This window comes from Dasypus novemcinctus, chromosome 7 (genome assembly GCF_030445035.2).
Source record: "Dasypus novemcinctus isolate mDasNov1 chromosome 7, mDasNov1.1.hap2, whole genome shotgun sequence".
Classification (NCBI taxonomy): Eukaryota; Metazoa; Chordata; class Mammalia; order Cingulata; family Dasypodidae; genus Dasypus; species Dasypus novemcinctus.
Window position 1 is genome coordinate 43403158 of NC_080679.1, and position 15618 is coordinate 43418775.

Sequence of the window (15618 nt, forward strand, 5' to 3'; positions counted from 1 at the left end):
AGCTAGCCCTGGGCAATGAACCCTGGACCTCCTCTATGGTAAACGGGAGCCCAACTGCCTGAGCCTCATCTGTTTCCTTTATTATGCTTCTTAATCTACATAAGGGTTTCTCAATCTAGAAGCTGTGTGGTGGCTTGGAGTTATGTACCCCAGAACACATTCTTAAACTTAATCATTCCAGTGGGTGTGAACTCTTGTAAATTGGACGTTTTCATGAAGTTACTTCACTTAAAATGTAGCCAGCTGAATCAGGATAGGTCTTAATCCTATTTCTGAGAGCCTTATAAGGAAGGTCAGAAAGAGAAAAAAAAATCACAGACAGAGGATCCTGAAGCGGAAAGTCAATGGAACCTGGAGGAGAAAGGAGAAGCCAGGAGAGGCTGCCATGTGCATTGCCATGTGACAGGAAAGCCAAGGACCAAGGATCTCTGGCAGCCAGCCCCAGAACACCACAGTCTTCTAAGAGAAACCATCACCTCGATAATGCCTTAATTTTGGACTTCTCCTAGCCTCAAAACTGTGAGCCATTCCCATTGTTTAAGCCAAACCATTGCATGGTATTTGCTTTGGCATCTATGAAACTAAAACAGGCTGGATAAATCTTTATTGTGGGGAATTTCCCTTTGCATTGCAGAGCATTTAGCAGCATCCTTGGTCTTTACCCACTAGATGCCAGTAGCACCCCCCACCCAGTTGTGATAACAAGCTATCTTGAGACATTACCAAATGTACCCTGGGGAGCAAAATTGTTCTTGGTTGAGAACCACTGATCTACATACATATTATGTACATTTTTAAGTGTTTTATATGTTCCATAATAAAACAAAGTTATAATGTGATGGGTGGGAGTTTCACCCTGTCTGTGAAATATAACTTAGAAAATGATCATTAAGATTTAAGAAGTCCAGAACCTTTGAAGTGACAGTGCAGAGAAGTGTAAGCTGACAAGTTTCAGAAGGGTTTTAACTATCAGATGATATTTCAAGAAATGATACCAGGTATCAGGAAATCAATGATTCCAGATAAACTGGAGGAAATTTTTCTGCAAACTTTCTCAATTAAGAAATTAAGAATTGAAAACTCCAAAAGCTTAGCTTAGGCTTTTAGGACACAGATATATCATTTTTTAAACATTTATTATTGATTTTTTTTAAAACTGTACCTTCTATTTATATAACCCTTCTCTTCTAAGGAACCAGAAGAGGCCCATATACTTTATCACATTTTCTACTTGGAGCATTGCTTTGAGGAATTGGCTATGACTACAAAGTCACCAAATGTCTAACTGAGGCTCCCAAATGGTTTGGATATCTCCAGGAACATAGATTTGTCCTAGACTATTCTAGGACAACTGCCTGAGACCCCATATTCACTACTGTGCCCTATTAATCCAAGAGGCTCCCCAGCTATGTTGATCTACTCAATAACACCTCTCTGGTTTATATCCTCAAATTACAGTCCAATTTAACCCCTGACAGGGAGAATTTTTACTCTCACTTTTTAAATGAAGACATATAGACATAAAGAGGTTACGTGGCTTTTTCAGGATAACATAATCAAGAGTAATTGATTAGAGAAAGTCTTGGCAAGAAACTCAGGTCTCCAAAATCTTGATCTTTAAACCTCTTTTACCAGGCTATGAACTATGCTGGGCATATGTGATCATGCACATGCACAGACGTGTGTGTGCATGTGTTTATCTGTGGTTTGGAAGTATTATGTGTGCTTTCTTTGAAGAAAGTACTGAAGAGGAGAAAAGACAAAGGACTGAAGAGATAGGAAGAGGGGTGTGGTGAAAAAGCTTGGAATTCAGAAGATGTCTTGGGCATCTAGACCTCTCTGGGTCTTGGTTTCTTTAACTGTGAAAATTCATAGAATAACTGCAAAACTCAAATGATATGTGTATTTGAAAGCACTTTGTATCTCTGTATACAAAAGTTAAGTAATTTTCATTATTAAAGCTATTATTCAAAAAGTACTGCATCTTTCCAGAAAAGATGTCAATCATCAAATTTATGTGGAAGAGTAAGGGGCCCCAAATAGCCAAAAACATCTTAAAAAATAAGAATGAAGTTGGAGCACCCACACTTGCTGATTTTTAAATTTACTACAAAGCCTCAGTGGTTAAAAAATATCATGGTATTGGCATGAGGACAGACTTACAGACCAATAGAATCAAACTGGGAGTACAGAAATAGACCCTCACATCTATGGCCAATTGGTTTTTAAAAGGGTGCCAACTCCACTCACTTGGGAAAGAATAGTCTCTTTGACAAATGGTGCTGGGAAAACTAGATCTTCATATACAAAGAAATGAAGGGGGAGAGGGGAGTAGATGTAGCTCAAGCAATTGGGTTCCCATCTACCATGTAGGAGGTCTAAGTTTCAATTCCCAGGGCCTCCTGGTGCAGGCACGCTGGGCTGTGTGGGGAGCTGGCCCACGTGGAGTGCTGCCTGCGCAGAGTACTGCCCCGTGCAGGAGTGCTGCCCCACACGAGTGCTGGCCCATGCGGAGAGCTGGGTGTAACAAGATGATGCAACAGAAAGAGACACAGAGGAGAGAGAATAATATATATGAAATTTAACATAAAACAAATCACAGATCTAAATATAAGAACCAGGACTATGAAACTCGTAAAACAAAATGCAGGGAAACATTTTTAGGACCCTTTGTTAGTCAATGATTTCTTAGACTTTAAACTGAAAGAATGAAACAGAAGAAAAATCATGGGACTTCATCAAAATTGAAAACTTTTGTGCACCAAAGGACTTTATCATGAAAGTAAGAAGACAACCTACAGAATGGGAGAAAATATTTGGAGACCTCATATCCAATAAGGGTTTAATGTCCAGAATTTATAAAGAAGTCATACAACTCAACAATAAAAAGACAATCCAATTAAAAATCGGCAAAGGACTTGAATAGACATTTCTCCAAATAAGATAAGCAAATGACCAAAAAGTACATAAAAGATGCTCAACATCTCTAGCCATTAGGTGAATGCAAATCAAAATCACAATAAGATACCACTTCATACTCACTAGAATGGCTACAACTAAATAAATTGAGCATAAGTGTTGGAGGAGATGTGGAGAAATAGGAACATTCATTCATTGTTGGTGGGAAGGTAAAATGGTAAAGCCACTGTGAAAGAAAGTTAGGCATAGAATTACCATATGACCTGGCAATCCCACTTCAAGGTTTATTTCCAAAAGAATTGAAAGCAAGGACTTGAACAGATGTTTTCATACTGATGTTCACAGTGGCATTATTCACAATTTCCAAAAGATGGAAGCAGCGCTAGTATCTATCAAGAGAGGAATGGCTAAACAAAATGTGGAATATTCGTGCAATGGAATATTATTCAGCTCTGAAAAAGAACAAAGTTCTGATTACAGGCAACAACAAGGATGAACCTTGAAGACATCATGTTGACTGAACTAAGCCAGACACAAGGGAAACGGACTTGGCCAGTGGTTAGGGCGTCCGTCTACCACATGGGAGGTCCGCGGTTCAAACCCCGGGCCTCCTTGACCCGTGTGGAGCTGGCCCATGTGCAGTGCTGATGCGCGCAAGGAGTGCCCTGCCACGCAGAGGTGTCCCCTGCGTAGGGGAGCCCCACGTGCAAGGAGCACGCCCCGTAAGGAGAGCCGCCCAGCGCGAAGGAAAGTGCAGCCTGCCCAGGAATGGCGCCGCCCACACTTCCCATGCCACTGACGACAACAGAAGCGGACAAAGAAACAAGACGCAGCAAATAGACACAGAGAACAGACAACCAGGGGGGGGTGGGGATTAAAAATAAATAAATAAATCTTTAAAAAAAAAAAAAAAAGCCAGACACAAAAGATCAAATATTGTATCATCTCACTAATATGAAATAATTAGAATAAGCAAATTCATAAAGTCAGGAACTAGAATACAGGTTACCAGGGGCCAGGATGGGGGTAGAGAATAGGGAGGTAATTCTTAATAGGGGCAGAGTTTCTGTGATGGAAAGGTCTTAGTAATGTGTAGTGATGACTGTAATGCAACATTATGAATGTAATTAACACCATTGAATTATTATTTGAATGTGGTTAAAAGGGGAAATTTTAGGCGGTATATATGTTATTAAAATAAATATTAACAGCAACAACAAAAACCAACCATAGGACTGTACAACACACATACCGAACCCTCATGTAAACTATGGATTATAATGAATAGAAAAATTTCAATAACATTCTCTCATTAATTATAACAAAGGTTATGCTTTTGCAGAATGTTAAAGATGGGGGCAGGTATCTGGGAACTCTGTATGATCTTTCTGTAAACCTGCAACTTCTCTATTTAAAAAGAAAGTAATATGGATGATACAGCAACCCTTATGGATAGGATTACTCACAGTTTCTTCATTTTCATGATACTAGCTCTTACCATATGTCCAGCTCTGAAGAATATTCAGTGGCTCCCAGCAAGGCATCAGGAGGGCGGTACCACAGGGTCACAACTTCTGAAGAGTATGTCTGGCTGGGAATGGACTTGGCCCGAGCAAGACCTGACCATAGAAGAAAAGTACAGATCCCATTGTTCTGGGACTTCTTAGAGAGCTACTGAGGTACATTCTGCCAGGGAGAATGTAAGTGGTAAATAACCTTTTAAAAAGAATATAAACTATGGGTACCCTTGTGTTCCACTTCATGAAGTGCATTTATCAATTTTGGGACTGCTTTGCAGAGTAGATGTAGCCTTCCTGGCAGCTAGCTGGGTGTGGCCAAGTGACTAAGTTCTTGCCTACATGAAATGAGCAGAAGTGATGAGTGAATTTCCAGATCATCCCCTTAATGGAGGGATCAAGTGTTCAGCTTCCCCTCTTCTCCTCCTTCAGGCTGTAATCAGAAGGAGGTGGCATCCATCTTGAATTGTGTAGTTGGGGCAATACCCAAGAGAGAAGGAGTCTGGGCCAAGCCACCAGGGGGCTACCACACAAGTTCTGAACTGTTTAAGTGAGAGAAAGTTAAGGGACCAGCACGTTTAACTTTCTTTGGATCTCAGCTATAGTAGCTGGATTCTTGTCCTAACTAATAAGTCTGCCCTTCATTTTTGTAGTCCAGGAACCCCAATTTAGTAGATAAAAGGGGGGACTGCCAAGCCAAATTTGTCTGGTAAGTCCTTCTCAAGATATTTTTCTCAAGTGTTCTTCTGCAAATGTGTTTACTTCTCCATCAGCTACTTATCTCATGAAATCACATGGTGTATATAGTTGCAAAAGACCTCAGTAGATGAGTTCACTGTGGTGAAGAATTGATAAATAAATGTCTATTAAATGCTTACATGTTAGAATGAAAGACACTATCTCAGAATAAAGTACTGTATCTATTTGACACTATTTGACATCTGTTAAACAGAGAGAGGTGGTTTCTCAGCTCAGGTGTAACTAGTTTTGCAACAAATGTTTATTGAGCACCTACTATGGAGCCAGGCACTAAGGAGATAATGATAAGCAAAAAAAGAGTCCCAAGCCCTACTTTCTTAATGTTTATAGTCAAATGGAGGAGAGGAAATCATCATACACATACATATCTATACATCTGTGTATATATGTCATCATAAACTGTGATAAACATTAAAGTGGAAAGAGACAGTAACTCTCAGAGGAAACCGTCATCTCTTTGGTGGGATATAAAGCCTGGGTACCCATATAGTCACACCTGTATAGATACTTAGGCAAGCAGGAATAAGCATCCTGGAGCTCTGATTCTAGCAGGGGTCCATGCTACTGTGTGGAGTTGACCTTTTTATCCTGTCATCCTGGGATGACCTTGCCCTATTCTGACAGAATTTGTATATTCGCTCAGATTTAGGAAAACTTACTAAGTACAGCTCATCCAACAGTTGTCTCTATATCAAAACTGTCTGTGGGGTAGTAGGAGTGCCCAGGTTTTGGGCATTGATAGGACAAGACTTGGTGAAATCCTAATAAGTGAGCAATCGCCTCCTGTTTCTTGCCTCATGCTCCCTATGTGGTAGCTTGATATCCTCATGATGCAGCGTGTTCCTCTGGCCTCCAGTTATCAAAGGTCAGGTCCGGTCAATGCTTTAAACATGTGCCCACAAAAGCATCATTTTTCACAGCCCAGAAGGAAACATGAGAGACGACTCACCAAAATCAGCCAGTTTGAGCTCTCCCAGGTGACTGATGAGTAAGTTCTGAGGTTTCAGGTCCCTGTGCAGAACGTGTTGGTGGTGGATGTAGGCCAGGCCCCGCAAAAGTTGAAACATGAAAAGCTGGAAAGAATGAACATCATTGCCAAGCAGATTTGAACCACTATGTGTTGATTTCCCGTCTAAATTAAAAACACTCTTCAGAAGTAAAAGTGTCTCTTGAGAAACAAGAAAAATGGAGATTTTACATTCACAGACAAAAAAAGGCACAAGGAAAGTCAAATCACTGGACCATGTTTTAAACAGAGATTCTGGTTTTTCCTGATGTCTCATTTCTTTGATACTGAAGGAATTACCCTTCCATAAAAATCTGAAGTAAAACTTTGACATTTCCTTTGGAACACTAGTTATCCATTTAGATGTGAAAGATTTAAAACAGCAAGCAAACAAACAAAAAACCCCCACAATCTCATCAATGAATTTGGAATTTAAGATCAAAGGGACCGGGAAATGATATACTAAAGCTTACAACTGCTTAAATTTTCCAGGCTCTGTGATATGAAACTCTTTAAAAAACACAGCACAAAGAGACCAGACTGTGAAATATATCCTTCAATGGTATTAGGAAATAAAGGAATCATTTTCTTTGTAAATCTATTTTTAAAGTCTTAAGTTCAAAGTTGAAAACAAGGGAAATATACAGTACAGATTAAGAGGAAAGAAATTAGACCAAAAGAGGGAAAAAAATACCAAAAGAGAGCAAGAAGTAGTTAGGAGAGATGAGAGAGGTGAAAGAGGGAAAGAAACAGGAAAAGTACAATCTGGGCTTCAATTTAAATATGTTTTATGTGGTAATGAAGCACAGAAACCAAAGAAGTTTCTACCAGTATAGAAGCTTAAGTAAGAAAAGAATGCCTAGTATTCCAAGAGTCTTTTGCTATTTTCCAGTGCAACTGGCAATTGAGAATTCAAAGTCCAATGTGAATATTTACAAAGATCTATGCCAACTCAGAGCATGTTCTGGCAGTTTAGAAAAGACAGAGCCAGCCCCAGCATTCCTAGCAACACAGGCAAAATGGTAGAAGCGGAGCTGTGCAGATAAATCCACTTTTTCCATTGCATCTTGGAAACTAGGAACTTCTGAGATGCTAGGACCTGTACTGAGCTAACAGTGGTATGAGCCAAGTCCACAGGTAGCATGGTCTGATCTTGAAGCAGAAGCCTGAGGAATTATCCCCCCACAGCAAGCCTGGGCTGAGCATGTTCCATGTGGGTCTCACAGCAGATTCACAAGCCATTTAACAATGTTCAACAGCTCTCTGAATCTTTCCATTACTTTCTCTCACTGGTGCTTCAAACACACACACACACACACACACACACCACACACACACATACATATGCACGCACGCCCGCACAAATTCATTTTTCCATTCATCAAACTCTAGGCTACCAGAGCACAAAATTCCTATGTTACCATTTAGACCCTTCATTTGTTTATAAATATAAATATTTGTAGGAAAAACTATAACAAATCAACTTAATTTCCAGGTACAAGATAAGATATCTTAACTTGTGCTTAAAAATATGCTTTCCAATGTGAAAGGACTAAGGAGAGAGGGTGACAGAGACAGAAAGAAGGAAGAGAGAAACAATATGTATTGAATGCCCACTGCCTTCTGTAATCATCAAAACAACTCTGAGGTAGATATGTTTGTCTTCACTTCACAGATAAGAAAATGGGACCCAAGGAAGAGTCAGGGTCAGAAACTCTAATTCGAACATGCCGATTCCACTACCCTAGAATAAGAAATTGTAGAAAAGTCAGAAAAACTAGAACTTCACAGGCGAGAGAGTTGGCTGGCCGAATTAGGCCAGCCTGAAATGCCTTTCATGTCCCAAGGACAGACTGTTCTCACTAAACTCCTGTCTTCTTGCTCTTCGTCCCTTTGCTCTCTACCTATTCATATGCCATCATATGGAACTGTTTGTCTTCTGAAATGTAAAATTCATGCCATTCTAAAATGACTTCTGCAATGATCACTTCATTAAAAACATTTGCACTGTGGCCACCAATCCATTTTGCTGTAAGATCCAATGGACTCCTCATTCCTTATCTTTGCAGCATTTGGCCTTGTTAATTATGACTTCCTTCCTGAGGCTTTCTCTCCCCTTGGCACCACCACCTCCTAATTCTTTTTCTACCTTTCTGGAAGTTCTCTTTATAGGTTCCCCTTCCTCTTGTTATATCTAGTATATTGATATTCCTTATGGCTCCATCCTTGACCTTCTTCTTTTATCACTCTACTGAGCCATCTTATCCACTGACTCTGATTGCTTCAATTAACAACTCAAATAATAATTTCAAAATCATTAGCTCTAACTCAAAAAAAGTTTTTTAAGGAGGTACCAGGGATTGAACCCAGGACCTTGTATATAGGAAGCAGGCGCTCAACCACCGAGCTACATCCACTCCCCCTCTAACTCAAATCTTTTTTCTGAACTTTAGACCCATGCAATCTGAAGTTCAATTGAACATGCCATAATCACTTCAAACTCAGCATGTCCAAAACTGAATTCACGATAACCCTCCAAAATCCGTTTTCCCTCCTGTTTTTCCATCTCAGTGAACGGTGCCATCATCCATCTTAATACTCAAAGCCAGAAAACTCATTACTGACTCTTCCTTCTCCTACTAATTTTGGCTACATAACTGCTTGCATATCTGCCCACTTTCCACCACTATCACCTCACATCTGATTAGCCTCACTCTCAATGCTGGAACCCTAACAGACACCAGAATTTAGGGAATGAGTGAGGAAGAGAAGTCTACTATGGGAGTATGGAGGTAAAAAACAAAATCAGTGTAGGGTCAAGAGCAAAGAATGTTCAGGAAGAAGTATTGCCCTCCTTCCAATCTGTTACCAGAATGAGTTTTACAAAAAGCAAATCCGAATTGTCACCTCCTTGCTTAAAACTATTCAATGGCTTCTCATATGAAACAGGATAGCATAGCTTACAACCTAACAAATCCCCATTGTACATGCCAACCCGTTTCTGGTATATTGCATTTTGGTGGCCTAGCAAACTAAAACAATTCTCAAACATGATATTCCAGTCAAAGTCTTGGTTATATAACCAGTGTCTCCAATTATGTCCTTTTAACAAGGAAGACAGATTCTTACTGAACCTGTACGAATAACTAGTTTGCCATAAAAATAAGAGTATTTAGTAAGTAAGAGTATCCAAATTCTGGAAGGATAAGAGAAAAAAGAAAAAAGGATAAATACGTTATGACTTATAGAAAGCTTAAGGGAAAAGAGTAAAGGATTCCTTGTATCTAGAAAATATAACATTAAAACATCAGAAATAATCCAAACAAAACTTAGAATCCTCCTTTATCAGTTCATTCAGTCCTAGGTAATTAAGTCTTGTTCTGCTGGATCTTGTGTTAGCAATCTCATGCGCTCACTGGCTTCTCCACTAGAATTCTGGAATCTTACTTCAGTCCAGCGGTATGGTCTGAAAGCTATTTAAGCTATGTCATTAGACGCCTCTTTTCTGCCTCAAAGTGCCGGCATAGTCCTTTTCAGGGGTCTCCAAGGCATCTTTTTTGTTGAAGATGAAGCACTCTGGCCTGTAGCTGATTGCAAGTGTTTTCAGGGAAGCATCAGAGTAAAAACTTTAGGAGGACTCCCCTGGACCCAGCCCAGTTTTAGAAAACACCCATTTTCTACATGCTCAGTGCTTGCTTTCCCTTCCAAGGCTTACCTAAAGCCCCATCTGGACCCAATCCAGTTTTAATATGCCCAGATAAACTTAGGAGAGCTCAACACAAGGCCATGGAGCTTGGATCCAAGAGGCACATACAACTTCTGTGTGCAGCAAGAAAGCAGTGGGAACAAAAAGGCTCCCCGTTATCTTTGCCTAGTTACTCATTGCTCTCAGAGGCTGCCAGGGGTCTCCTTTGGATGTTGCTTCTGACACCAGATTCTGCCAAAGATAAACTGAAGCATGTTTAAAACTTGATCAAAGTTTATTTGGGGGAAAGAAAAAAAAATTCGTGGACCAGGCAGCACCAAGCCCACAGTGTTAAGGAGCTCCCTCTTTATAACTTCTTACCTAAACCCTTGCTACTCAAAGCTTTGTCCTCAACCAGCAGCACCTGCATCGTCTTGAATCATGGTTAGAGACATGGTTAGAGAAGCTCAGGCCTCACCCCAGACTTAGTGAGTCAGTGCCCAAGTCATTTGTCAGCTCGTTGCAGCTTGAGAAGTGCTAGTCCAGAGCACAGCAATAGCCTCCCAACTGGAGTCTCTTCCTCCCTCTCACCCATTCCACAGACCACGGTTACATACATTTCCTTCTGATGGTGTCATCCCCTCTCAACTTAAACCTCTTCAATGTCTCTTCTAAGAATGAAGTCCACATTTCTTAGAAAGTGGGACACTTCACGCCCTGCCCAATCTATTTCCCCAGAATTACAGATCCAGTTTCACTAATAAACTCTATGTTCCAGCCTAATGGGACCAGAGATGCAGTGTGGCACTAGTGAAAAAGAATTTTAACCAAGAATCACTTTTAGCAATGACAAAACTGGTTCTATAAGCTCCGGCAAACATTTGCCCTTCAAACTTGGGTTTCCTTTTCTTCAAAATAAGAAGTTAGAGTGTTTTTAAAACTTTTTTTTTAATTGAAACCCCAGTAAGAAATATATACGTATCCAGTATTCACATCCATATAGAAATTTTAAAACAGTTACAACTGGAAGAAAAGTTGCACAAAATAATACTCTTACTAACTATGGCACACTCTAATATTTTTTATTCTCTCATCCATTCTGTTTCGTTTCATTGAAAACAAGCTGATTGCTGATCACCAATTTTATTCCATAACTCACTAATGTTCTGTATAGTGTTGGTGTATATTTCTTATTTCCTGGTTTTGGCTCTAAGTTCCTTGAGAGCAGGAATCATGTCTTCTATGGTTTTGTTGTTTTGTTTTGTTTTTAATCCTTCCAAGTATTTAGCACTGTGGTCTTATATTATTAGTCGCTCAAGCCTGAACATCTCTCTTTCTCACAGTCATTCTTTCTTCAATTGTTCTTTTATTTATTCAACACCTCAAATTCCTTGACCCTTCTCATCTTTCCCCAGCTGCCACAACCTGCCTATCTTCATTTATTTCCCTCAGATTAGACTCAGTTTAGAAGCCACTGACCTTTTAGTCACTCTCTTGCCAATCTCCTCAACTCTCTCATCCACCTTTCTTTCTCTTTCACATGTTTGGAAAAACCCAATCCTGGATCAATCCAACTGCCTACTTTCTCCCCTCTTCTATTCAAATAGTTGAACACTACCATTAAAAGAAACAATCCCCATTTAGATTTCTCACCCATTCTTTGTACAGCTGTTTTTAAACTTCTTCACTTTCCTCAATCCCTTGTCCCCAAACCTTTCATACCCTCTTGCCTCCAAAGCTGAATTAGGTTCCCCTAGTATGTTCTCCCGTAGTATTCATACTTAACATGGCCCTTGTAACATTGCTTCTCATTGCCCATATAATTGTTCATACCTCCTAATAGACTTTAAGCTCATCAAAAACAAGAAATATAACATTCAATTTTCAAACTGCAATTCTAACTACTTAATAAATATTTCTTGAATGAAATAATAAATGAAGATACATAAAGAAATGTTTGTTAAATGAATGAACACATCAGATACATTTCTCTAATGGCTATTTTAAGAGTCAATTGTCAATTAATTCCAGTGAAACCTTAGGGAATGAAAGTAGGAAATACAAGAAGAAATTTCTAAAATTTATAATGGGTGTATAATTACAGCTAGTTAAGAGTTTATTGTTTATATCCCAATGACTGGAAAAATGGAAGTTGGTCTCATATGCATAATAGGATCTCATAGAACACACAAAAGGGTAACTAGTTAAGATCCAACAAAGCTAGTCTGTTTGCTAATTCTATCGGGAGCTCTAAGTACAGTGCAAACTTTATCACAGCCCACAGTAATCTGCCAGGAAGAAGGTATTTATTTTACAATGGCCTACCTTGCCTTCTTCCCTTTTGATGTTATTCCTTTAATTGGTTTATATATATGACATATTTGCGCAATGTATAGGGTTAGGCTGCTCCGAGAACAGTTAGACGCTGCTCTGTAGTTTTAGGGGCAACTCCTTTTTTTCCTTTTTCCTTTTTTTGAGGTACCGGGGCTGGGGATTGAATTGGGGACCTTGTATGTGGGAAGCTGGCGCTCAACCAGTGAGCCATACTGGCTTCCCTACGTTGTCTTTCTCGTTTGTTTTGCTTGTTGTCTGTTTTTGTTTTTTCACGAGGCACCAGAAACCAAACTGGGACCTCCCATGTGGGAGGCAGGAGCTCAACCACACGAGCCATAGACATTCCCTTTTCCTTTTTTCTAAACTTTTCCATAGAATATCAGGGATGCTCATCTTTTCACTTACCATCTTGAAACCTTGCATTGTGATGGCAATTTGTTTCAAAATTCTTTTCCTATGGGTGAGACAGAAGAGGGTCCTGACCTGCAAAGCACTCACCTTGACATTGTGGGGGTGAAGCCCTCCTGGGTGCTGAGACATATACTGAGCCAGGTCTGTGTGCTGAACAAAACGGCAGAGAAGAGAAGGCAGTGAAAGTAGCAGTGCTCATGGTTTAGGCTTGCCACCTTGACGTGGACCACAGGCCTGAGTATCAAAAGGGTATCACGAAGTTCAGAATTTCTGAGAATGAGGTGCAAGGAGAACACAGCCAGGTTTTCTGAGATGTCACTGCTAAGGGCAAACACAGTAAGTCTTTCCAATGTGGCTGCGCTTAAAAGCAAGCTTGTTTTTTGGCACAGGGATACTCATGTTTAATAAATACCACTGAACACAAGGCAGGGATTTTTTTTTACTCCCCAAGTGTCCTTGGAGGCAATGAAGTACACATAACCTTATGTTTTCTTTCTGCTTATTTGAATACTTTTTCCTCTCAAAAATACAAAATGAGTTGTAAGCTTGAATACAATTTTAAATATCCTATGACTTATGTCTTCATTTTGAATGGAAAAAAAAAACCCCACTGGATTTAATCACTTAGAAGAGTGATTAAAAATAGGTACAAATTAAATGCAAAAGTCTTATTTAGGAGGCAAACTCAAAATGCTTACTGTTGGTAAAGAGAATGACAGCAGCAAAAGTAGTGGGTAAAGAAGCAGGACTAAAGAATAGGCACAAAAACAGCAAGCCTCTACTAATCACAGTAATGAAAATTTCCATGATACCTTCCACATTGTCATGAAAGTTTTAGCATGCCATAAAATATTAACAGATTCATTATACACGCACCAGGCTTTTTCCTCATGCTTTGTAAAATGCTGGAGTGAACTTACCATGTATTCGAAAACAAATGTCAGTGTCTCTTTGGTATGGATTATGTCATGCAGGAGCACAATATTGGCATGCTTCAAACCCTTTAGGAGAGAAGCTAGAAAAATTAAATAAAATGTTAAATCAATCATTGATAATGAAAGGGCTGCTTTCAAGATAGCAAGCAGTACTTATTTTTTAAACATTTCAAATCAGCCATTCTGGTTTTTATTGCTGGAAAAAAATCCCTTGTGAAATAATATTTAAAATTACAACGGACCTTCCTTAATTGTTAAATGGCAAGTCACTGTACTGCACAACTTATTTTTCTTACAGGCTAGAGCAGTTGCAAAACATATGTCTCCATTTACCCAATCAATTTTATTAAAGCACTCACAGCACTTTGCCAATGTTCTCCTCTGGGAATTTTATCATCCTTGCTTCAGAGCTACAGGAGAGGAGGCCTGGAGAGATAAAGGCCACTGAAGGAGGAAGTGGGGCCTTTTGACTTCTAGAGCAAGACATGGCAAAATGTGACCATGCTCCCAAATTCAAAGTCACACAGGGGGTCAACAGGGATTATGTGATTGTGGAAGGCAGGGATAAGAGTGTGGGATGAAAATTTATTTAAGCATGATAGCTATTGGAAGGCATTTCCGAAAGGAAGTTGCAAACCTCTGTGGAAAGGAGAAAATGCAAACTTGAAAAGAGGAGAGGGGCAAACTTGGGCAGCTGGGGGGAGTGTGGGTGGGGAAGGCTGGGGTCTACGTCTTGACTTTTCAATATCAGTTCATTATTAGATTGTTAGAGGCAGCCTTAAAGGCAGTCTTTGGGGCCCAGGGGTAGGAAACACATCCTTCCCCTTTATAGACAATTTCTTTGTCCCCACCCAGATCACTGGCTCTAGCAGGTTGGAGACCAGAAAAGACCCAATGAGGAGATAATAAGTCTCAGCTAGGGCACCCCCTGTATGAATACTGTCCTTAAGACTTAAAGGAAAAGAAAAGTTAAATATAAAAACTCAAATATTCTGCAAGGTATTCCTGTATCTCATGTATCTCCTGTACTAACTCTCTTACATAGACATCTGTATGATTACAAACAACAAAAAGAACTTGTACAACTCAACAACAAAATGAAAACATGGGCAACCATCTTGAATAGCCAATTCTCCAAGGAAGATATACAAATGACCTATTAGTACATGAAAAGATGCTCAACTTCATGACGCCTCAGAGGAAGGCAAATCACAACCACAATGAGAGATCATTTCACACCCACAATGACGTCTATAATCAAAAAATGGAAAGTAAGTGTTGGCAAGTGTATTAGTCAGTCAAAGGGGTGCTGATGCAAAATACCAGAAATTGGTTGGTTTTTATAAAGGGTATTTATTTGGAGTAGGAGCTTACAGATACCAGGCCATAAAGCATGTTACTTCCCTCACCAACCAGAACTCCAACATGTCCTTTGCCATGCCTTTTATCTGTGAGTCCCTACCCACCAAAGGGTGGGGACTCAACGCCCTACTGGCACAAGAGGTTTACCTAATCTTAATCAAGCAAACCTCTGAATCCAATATAACCTAATATGCCCAAAGGAAAAGATCAGTTTATAAACATAATCCAATATTTCTTTTTGGAATTCACCAATAATATCAAACTGCTATAGCAAGGATGTGGAGAAACTGGAACTCTCATATATAGCTAGTAGGAATGTAAAACGGTGAAGCTGCTGTGGAAGACAGTTTAGCAATTCCTTAAAAAGTTAAACATAGAATTACCATATGACCCAGCAATTCCACTCCTAGGTATATTCCCCAACAAACTGAAAACAGTAACTCAGATATTTGGATGCCAGTGTTTACAGTGGCATTATTCACAATAAGTAAGAGGTGGAAACAACGCAGATGTCCATCAACAAATGAATGAATAAACAAAATGTAGCAGATACATGCAATGGAATATTATTCAGTGCCAAAAAGGAATGATGATTTGATACATGTTACAATACAGATGAAACTTGAAAGCATTATGGTAAGTAAATAAGACACAAAAGGACAGATATTGTATGTTTTTCACTTACATGAA

At 39.5% G+C, this 15618-nt stretch overlaps 1 protein-coding gene across 2 annotated transcripts in view; it reads right to left on the reverse strand.

Annotated features, from left to right (window-relative positions):
* Positions 1 to 15618, reverse strand: part of CDK15 (cyclin dependent kinase 15) — a 91290-nt gene that overhangs the window by 56010 nt on the left and 19662 nt on the right. For both annotated transcript variants that reach the window (XM_058300366.2, XM_058300367.1), the window contains exons 5-8: positions 13552 to 13646; positions 12719 to 12781; positions 6145 to 6268; positions 4418 to 4538 (exon numbers count right to left, since the gene is read on the reverse strand). In XM_058300366.2, the coding sequence (XP_058156349.1) occupies positions 4418 to 4538; positions 6145 to 6268; positions 12719 to 12781; positions 13552 to 13646 (403 nt within the window). The remainder of the gene's footprint in view (positions 1 to 4417; positions 4539 to 6144; positions 6269 to 12718; positions 12782 to 13551; positions 13647 to 15618) is intronic.